Source organism: Acinonyx jubatus, chromosome C2 (genome assembly GCF_027475565.1).
Source record: "Acinonyx jubatus isolate Ajub_Pintada_27869175 chromosome C2, VMU_Ajub_asm_v1.0, whole genome shotgun sequence".
Classification (NCBI taxonomy): domain Eukaryota; kingdom Metazoa; phylum Chordata; class Mammalia; order Carnivora; family Felidae; genus Acinonyx; species Acinonyx jubatus.
In genome coordinates this window covers 109,496,008-109,504,778 of record NC_069384.1, presented here as the reverse complement: position 1 = coordinate 109,504,778, position 8,771 = coordinate 109,496,008, and the positions used below count along the sequence as shown (strand labels likewise).

At 42.4% G+C, this 8,771-nt stretch overlaps 1 protein-coding gene across 1 annotated transcript; it reads left to right on the top strand.

Annotated features, from left to right (window-relative positions):
- Window positions 1-744: 744 nt before the first annotated feature.
- RAP2B (RAP2B, member of RAS oncogene family) lies at window positions 745-2,282 on the top strand. The gene has a single exon (XM_053221285.1). The coding sequence runs from the start codon at window positions 894-896 to the stop codon at window positions 1,443-1,445; it is 552 nt and encodes a 183-aa protein (XP_053077260.1). The 5' UTR covers window positions 745-893; the 3' UTR covers window positions 1,446-2,282.
- Window positions 2,283-8,771: the final 6,489 nt, after the last annotated feature.

The following is an 8,771-nucleotide window of genomic DNA, read 5'->3' as shown; positions in this document are numbered from 1 at the left end:
TTCCGGCCCTGAGACGCACAGCCTCTGGGGCCTCGGAGAGCGCAGACCATGAGCTTTTGATAACGGGAGTGGGCAAGAGCACAGCGCACCCCATTCCCGAGGCGGCCCACCGCGCCCACACGCCTCTCGCGCCGCCCTTATGCACGCACCTATCCTCCCACACTTTCGTCTTCTCACCTGAGCCTTCCCAGCACCTCACCCCGCAACACCTACACACTCCCACACATCTCTCAGCCAGCTCCTGGACCGGAGCCTCGCCGTCCGCTCCGGCAGACTCAAATCGCTAGCCCCACCCACAACTCCGCCCCCGCCGGGCCCGCAGGAAAACCCGGAGAGGCGGATCCGGCTGGCGCGGCGGCCGGCGCACTGGGCATGCTCGCCGGGGCGGGGAGGGCCGGGCTGCGCGCGGCGAGTAGGAAGCCCTCGCCCCGCGGAGGCTGCGGGAGAGAGCGCGATGGGCCGCGGCGGTGGGCGCACGCTCTACGGGGACTCATGCCACGCGCGTCCGGGTCCGGAGCGCAATTAGCAGCCACCTCCGCAGCCCGCCGCCACCGCCTCTTGGCCCTCCCGGGCGGCCGCGGCGAGGAACTGCAACCATCGCCTCGCACGGGCTGCCGGCATTGTCCTCCCGGTCCGCCGCCAAGGCTGCTGCTGCCGCCGCGGGCTGCTGCGGGGCCCCGGACCCGCGCCCCAGGGACGCGCCGCCGCCTTCGCCGGCCGGCTCCCGGCCCCCCGTTTGGTGAATTCTGAGCCTGGCGCTCCCAAGCCACGCTCTCGTAGCTTTTTCCTGCAGAACCGAGGAAGAGGAGAAGTCCAGCAGCCGAGCCCAGGCTTTCCCCCGCGCGCAGCCCCGACGGGGCCGCGGCAGGCGCGGCGAGAGCGCCGACGGAGCCATGAGAGAGTACAAAGTGGTGGTGCTGGGCTCGGGCGGCGTGGGCAAGTCCGCGCTCACCGTGCAGTTCGTGACGGGCTCCTTCATCGAGAAGTACGACCCCACCATCGAGGACTTCTACCGCAAGGAGATTGAGGTGGACTCGTCGCCGTCGGTGCTGGAGATCCTGGACACGGCGGGCACGGAGCAGTTCGCGTCCATGCGGGACCTGTACATCAAGAACGGCCAGGGCTTCATCCTCGTCTACAGCCTCGTCAACCAGCAGAGCTTCCAGGACATCAAGCCCATGCGGGACCAGATCATCCGCGTGAAGCGGTACGAGCGTGTGCCCATGATCCTAGTGGGCAACAAGGTGGACCTGGAGGGCGAGCGAGAGGTCTCGTACGGCGAGGGCAAGGCCCTGGCCGAGGAGTGGAGCTGCCCCTTCATGGAGACGTCGGCCAAAAACAAAGCCTCTGTGGACGAGCTGTTCGCCGAGATCGTGCGGCAGATGAACTACGCGGCGCAGCCCAACGGCGACGAGGGCTGCTGCTCGGCCTGCGTGATCCTCTGAGGCGCCCGCGGCTGCCGCGCGCCGGCCGCGCTCTGCGCACAAAAGCCAAACGCACCCGACTCTAAATGTGATTCCTCTTCTTGCTCTGAGATTGGAGACGACTTTGCATTGGCCGGGGTGTCCCGGGAGCCCGGCTGGCCTCTACGGCCGGCGTCCCCTGCCTCCGCCCTGTGTCCGAAGGGGTGTCCCGTCCTCACCATCCGAGACCCGGTGGAAATGTGGCTCTTGGCAGCATGTACGTTTCTCATTGATTTTGGTTGACGCATATTTCCCCCGTTTAAATAGCCGTTAGGGCTCTGTATTATTGGCAGCTTGACACCGGCAAGCGAAAGTTTCAGCCTGGAAAAAAATGGGGTGGGGAGGAAGAGGACGGGGAGAAGGTGGAAAGGGAGGGGGGATTTTTTTTTTTTCTTCCAACAGCCCTTTTCTAGTTCCAAGTTTTAAATACATGGAAGGAAGTCCGGGAGAACCAAATGAAGGAGCAGGAGGAAGGGAAGAAACTTTTGTTTTTTTTCCTTGTTTTCCAGGAGTAGCTGGAAATTAAGATCGGGTTCCTTTTCTGCCAGCTTGGAAGGGCAACCCTGTGACTGATTGTGATTCTAAGGATGTCTATGCAAAGTTGGATTCTTGTTACAGTGTATCCAATCTGAAGTATGCACATCTGAACTGGGACTGTAAACACTGATGCCAATACAGTGTGGGGTGCCAGAAAGTGTCTGCTGATATTTGTGGAAAAAAAATCTATTTTGTTTACCTACTGTATCAAAGGGGAGTCTGGGGGAGAACGGTAGTATTTTTTTTTTAATCAGCTGTGAAAAAAAATGTTACAGATCTGCACATTTTTTGTGTGTACTATTGTGTGTGTGTGTGTGTGTGTGTGTGTGTTTAAGTTTAGCCTTTTGTTCTTTTTGGTTGGCAGTGACAGGTTTTGATGACTAGCTCTTTAAAATACAGTACAAAGACTTCAAAAATGTGATTCAGGGCCCCCAGCACCCCTGTGTCTGCAGAGTGCCTTCAAAACTCAGCTGTTCCAGCCGGTGCCAACCTGTGAACTCCCCACCATGTCCCAGAATCTGCTATTCCCCAAACCACTTCCCAGTTTCCTTTCTGTAATCTTCCTGAAGGAGCCAGGACAATAGGGCCTGTTGTTTGGTGAATTTTAGTATTTCCAGCCTTTAAAATGTAATTTCCATGTCTTGCAATGTTTTTTTTTTCTTTCCTTTTTTTTTTTTTTTTGTTTTAATTTTGCTTCATTTTGTTCAAATGTTCAGGTATTTAGCTCCCCTTTTATATTATTTTTTAAAAAAAAATTTTTGGTTATCTGTTCTAGAGTGTTCCTCCAGAAGCAAAGAGCAAAATTTACTGTTGTGATGTACCAAGAGAATTCCAAGTAATTGTAATTTTTAATTCCAGACACGGCGTTTAATCATTGTCTCTTCGTTTTAAGACTTTTAATACAAATGTCATTTCTAAAGAAACAAACCCAAAACTATTGTTTGTGTTTCTGTGTTTCACATTCAGTGATTTAATAGAGGATCGTGGCCGAGGTGGATAGGGGCAGGTGCATGATGTCCCCCCCCCCCACCCCATGGAAGTATCTCAGTGACAAGTTGGGTGACATTATTCCCAACTCCTTAAATATGGGAAAAATCATAAAGGTCTAGGAAGCCCTGGGGATATGGCCATTACCATTTACTATAATATAAGCAGGATATTGCGTCTGTTCTGCTGACATGGTGCAGTTTACCTCACTATATAGTAGGGAAGGGGAGAAACCGGCTGCTAATACTGCTTTAGATTTGGTGAAGTCACCATCCACCTGACCAGGCAGGGTAGCGCTTTTAACTTTTCTTTCTTCTCCTTTTCTTCTTTAGCGCTTTTAACTTTTCTTTCCTTTTTCTCCTTTTCTTTTCTTCTTCTTTAATGTTTTCTTTGATTACATCACATACCAAGTCAAAAACACGTTTGAGGAAGAGGACTTCCCATTCTGAAGTCGCACCCAGTAGTGTTTTCTGCAGTACATCTGTATGGGTTGTAGACGGTATCTCAACACTTAAGGTTTTGATTTGAAAATAGATCATTAGATTAAAAAAGAAGAGAAAGAAAAACTAAGACAAACCCCTTACTCATTAAACTGCAATTTGTGTACCATTTTGACCTGGTGACATTTTCTAACAGTAGGAGGCAGTGTGAGTTTCTGACTCGAGTTTTGTTTTAATTAAAGGCCGCTTTACTAATATAACTTCTAAAGAATAAAAGATATAGAACTATATATCAAGAGCACATTATACATCTTTGCTCTGTGAAGTGTAGCTGAAGTCTTCTGAAGGGTCTTTTGACAGATTTATACTGTTGGGGAAGCCATAGGCATTTATAAAGCTGTACTAACATCTTGCCTTAAAATGTGCCCTTGACCAGGTGACCTCTCACTCACTCTTCCAGAGTGGAAGAGGAATAGAGAGTTTGCCTGTGATGGTCCTGTGGCCTTTTTTTTTTTTTTTCATTCTTATGATCTCCCATAAGTTTAGAATCAGACTCAGTTGGAAGGCAGTATGTATACTGTAAATAGAAAAGGGAAGCAACTCAAATTTATGTATTGCAAATATTAAGTCTTGCATTTGAGTAAATTTAGTTCTTCGATAGGTCTAAAGTGTTGAGATTTCTGAAGACATATACCAAACACTATGTGAAGGAATTTTTTAAAGGCATTTGGTGACTGTTTCTTTTTGTTTTGTTTTGTTTTGTTTTGTTTTTTAGAAGCCTTTTGACATAAAGTGCTGCCAACTATCTAACTAACTTAAGACATGTATATAGTCCTGAAAGGGAATATTTGAACATGGAAGTTGGGGAATGAATTAGCTTGCTGGGTGCATTAATCATCTTCACACAGGATTTAGTCACTTGCATGACTAAATTCTTTATAGGTCTAAGAGGCCAGGGCAGAAGATTTTAATATGCTTTTACTGAGTACTGTAAAATAAATGCTTTTTGGATTCTCAATGAAAGCAATTTTGTGTGTGCCTGGAGCAGAAAAGTAGTAGTTCTGAGTTTTGTAGCTTCTTCCATTATTTTCTTGACAAAATCGGGAGACATTGGGGGCATTGTTTTAAAGAATATGTCGGTTTATTTGGCTACCAAGAACCCCTTGTAGTAGTATGGTGTGAAAAGATAAGAGCATTTGTTTCCATGGAAAAGTTGGGCAGCCTTGAGAGTGTTCAAGGAAATGAGGGAGCTTGCTGTGAGGCCATCACCTGCCCAAGAGAAACTGGGTGAGAAAGGAACCTTTATCTTGGAGAGCAAAAGTTAACTTTTTAAACTTGACCCCTGCTGCTTTTTAACACCTTTTCCTTTTGGTCCCTGTCATCCAAGCTTTATGTCATTTCAAAGTATTATTTTTGTCCTTCCTTGGTAATAGTCTTAGAAAAGTTGAAGGTATCATCAGAAGTCTAACATTGTCATGTTTGGGAGTTACGGTTCCTAAGTAAAACAATTTTCCATGTTGTTAACTGTAGAAATAGACTTCATTGAATCAACGTTTTAGGATCAGATCACTTTGGGGTTAGAATTCTTTAAATCTGTGGGACTGTGCACTTTTAACCTTTCTGTAGGAGGGGACCCTAAAATGCTTCATTTTTTTGGCCTTTTCTGGTAGTTTCAAAAGTGTTTTCACCAACATATTAGTGTGCCTTTTGAGTTATAGTTCAGTATTCCTCCCAGTAGGATGGGAAAGTGAGAGAACACTGCTTGTAGCAGCTGGTCTTGAGAAATAGTTGCAAAATGCCTGGACCTCCACTATCACAAAGTGTGTATTCATTTTTACAATAGCTGGAATGAACCATGTACTTATAAAATAAACAAGACTTAATTTAGAGATCACCACTGTCAGTTAATTGGGAAAAACTTGCTCATACAAATGTCCTTGTGAAAATGTAGCAAATTTTTAAATACTACTAGTAGAATGTGGTATTTTTTATTACACTATTTTACTCAGACTGCTAGGAATAATTGAGTGCATTTGATTGAACATGGTACTAGTTCCAGAAAATATATTTAATAACAATGGATTATGATGGTTTGAGAAGGCTTCAGGACGATCCATCCAGTCCAGAGGTTTTTAAACTTGACTGCATGTCAGAATCACCCGGAGGTTAAAACAGGTATTGTTGGGTCTTTCTTCTAGTTTCTTATTTAGTATGTTTCAATATAATCTCATAATTTTCATTTCTAACAAGTTTCTAGGTGATGCTAATATTGCTGTTCCAGGGACCACACTTTGAAAACCAATAAACTAGTCCAAATTCCAAATGGGTGCTACATCAAGAGCCATGTAGACATTTAGGGACAGAGACCCAGGTCATACATTTTAGAGTGCTGCCTACCATAAAGTCACAGAATAATCTTGACTGAAACTTATAGCCGAAGAGGGCATAGACCATTTACACTCAGACTGTTAAACTGTGGAGTGTGGAATGGTATAACCACAATGCAGATAGAGTGTGTGACCATTTTCATGTTATTACGTAAACAGTTTGGCTGTGGTTTTCAGTGCTAACCTCAGAAGTTGCCTAAAACAAGAAGGTAATAAGAATAGGGGCATGGCCTCAGTAATCAGAATCAACTTTTCTTCCCCTCGAAAATACTGAAAAGAATGTCTTAGTATTTGTTGTCTCTTTATTTCAAGATTAAAAACCAAGGCTTTTAACTTTCCACATATCCTAGCAAGGATTCTAAAAAGAAAAAGTGAAAGAAATACTAGAGAATTTAAGTCTTCGTGTCGTGGTGAGCACATGTATGTGTCTGTATGCTTGTACGTAAATATGTGCACTCAGTTTCTTAGATGGACTTTCCAGGAATCTGTTGGTTCATTGTCCTAGAGTTGCAGTTATTCATTCTGGGACAGCATATACCATAAACTGCCATGCATCTTGTTTTCTTATGCATCCTAATCTTTTGGAACCGTGACCTGTTAATCTGGTTTGTAAATTGGAGGGGGGAGTTATTTGTAGACTTCCTTTGGTTTTAAACGGACACCTTTGAGGAAATATTTTCTCAGAATAGGAGAATAGAAAGTATGTGCTTTTTCATCCCACTGACTAAACTCACATTTTTGAAGTAAATCATCTGACAAAATTATATGTGGCTATGTTTATCAGGGGTTTGAATATGTTTAGTTGGTTTATTTGTGGCAATGGCGCAAATGTGACAAAAACATTGCTTTTTTTAACAGAAAAGAGAAAGATTAGTGATGCCTTCAGAATACTGGTGACCAAAAAAGGCCTGAGATTATTTCTTGATTGTTAAAAATATCTTTGCAGTGGAAGTTTGTAAACATAGCTGCAACTGATTTATTCATTATTCAACAAGTATTTATTGAGCACATACCATTAGCTGTGGTGTAAGGACTAATGCTTAAATAGGAGGGAGCCAGGCAAAAGAGCAACATAGTCCTTTTATCACGGCCAGCTGTGAAAATAGCATATATTAAACAATAGGAGTATATGCAGAAGTTCAGCTCCACATGCCATCAATTATAATATAATACTATGAGTCTGTCTGGCAGGCAAGAGAATAGGCAAATTTGTTGAGAATTGGAACTTTCCTTTAAAGGATATATGGATATTGCAAATAAAAATGAATCCCATGAGGTTTGAGTAACTAATAGTTGTTTTGTTGCATGTGGAACTCTGTAATTTTGTGCATCGTTTCCAACTTCCGTTTTGAGGTTAGCTAAATTTGAACATTTAGAAATAGATCACTTAGCTTCCATATTTTCATGTCAAAGGGAAGAAAGAAAAATGGAACAAAAGACATGAGATTCGTTGTTAGTGTTTGTCAAAAAAAATTAAATGAGCACACAAAAACAGAAAATACAATTGAAATTATTTTCTTTACAGAAAGAAGAAATTGTTGGCACACAGTCTTTTGGTGTTCTTCATGAGAAGAAGATTCAGGGTAGGGTATCTCTTTTGTAGGAGATAATCTAAAAATGTGTGCCAAAGAATTAAGTGATGCTTTAAGTTTGCTAAGCGAATAGTGATTTTCTACAAAAGCTCTTGTTCTCACGTCTTTGGTACTTATTGGAAGAAGGTAATCAACTCTGAGAAGGAAGTGTTGGGCAACAAGCTGTAAGAGGTGACAATAATAGCAATTATTGTAAAATCATATAAATTGAAGCGAGTTGTAACTATTAACCTCCTGCAGTTGGCAAGATGATTTCTAGTGACTGTTTTATGTAGACTATCTCCTGAATTAACAAGATACTTTTTCAAATGTGGAAATTTAGAGAATTAGAGAGAGCAGAATAGTTCATCTGAAGGTACTTCACTGCGTATTTTTTTAATCTGATTATAGGACCACTTACGAGATGCAAATTTATTACTTATAGTTTTATAGCTAAAGCAAAGGTCTTAATATTTTACATCTGGCCATTTGTAAAAAGTTTCAAAATTTGGTTTTAGTCATGAACTCAGAATATTTTAATGTTCCTTAATATTATACATTTTAATATAATATTTTTAAACATTCTCTTCAAAGACTAACCTTATATTGAATTGTATCTCATTCAAGAAAAGAGCCTCCAAGGAAATCTGTACTAGCATAATTCTATATGAACATACATGTCAACAAAATATGTTTTAAAATATATTTTAGACAGTTTTTCATTCTACATCCATTGTAAGCGGGTAATGGAACTGCAGAAGTATATTTCTAAGTTTGATTTCAACATCATCTATCCTCTAGTAGAAAAAGGCTTGAGTTTGGAGTTCTTCACTCTGAATTTGGCTATCTTAGCTTTACTTCATCATAGTTACTTGCTGTTTTTCTTTGTGTATGCCATTCCATTCATCCACATGTGATTCGTGCAAATGGTTTTCTCTGTCACAAATGTAATCTGTATCAATTGATATAAAAAATCTAAGAACTGATTACCTAATGACTATATAAATGTGTTTTCTGTGTAATAGTGTAAAGAGAGAAGTCTTGCACACTATGTAGTCCAGACTGAAACAGATCCAACAAGTTAGAAAAAACTGCCCACTAAACAGACATTACCTTCAGGTTTGGGTATAGAGCCTGTGTTTCGTTTTAAAAACTAATGAAGGAAGTTTTTTTAAAAAAATGCACTCAGTCATGGGAATGTTCATTTTAAGGTACTTGGGTCTGCCTAAAAATATTTCCAGACTATCTCTTCTTCATCACTGTTGGGCAGAGGTCAAAAGATGAGAACCCAAATGCATTCTCTTATTTAAAGGGAATCTTTTACCTTGAAAGGCAGGGACAACAATAAACAAAAACCTAACCCAAAGAACAAGACTTTTTCCTACA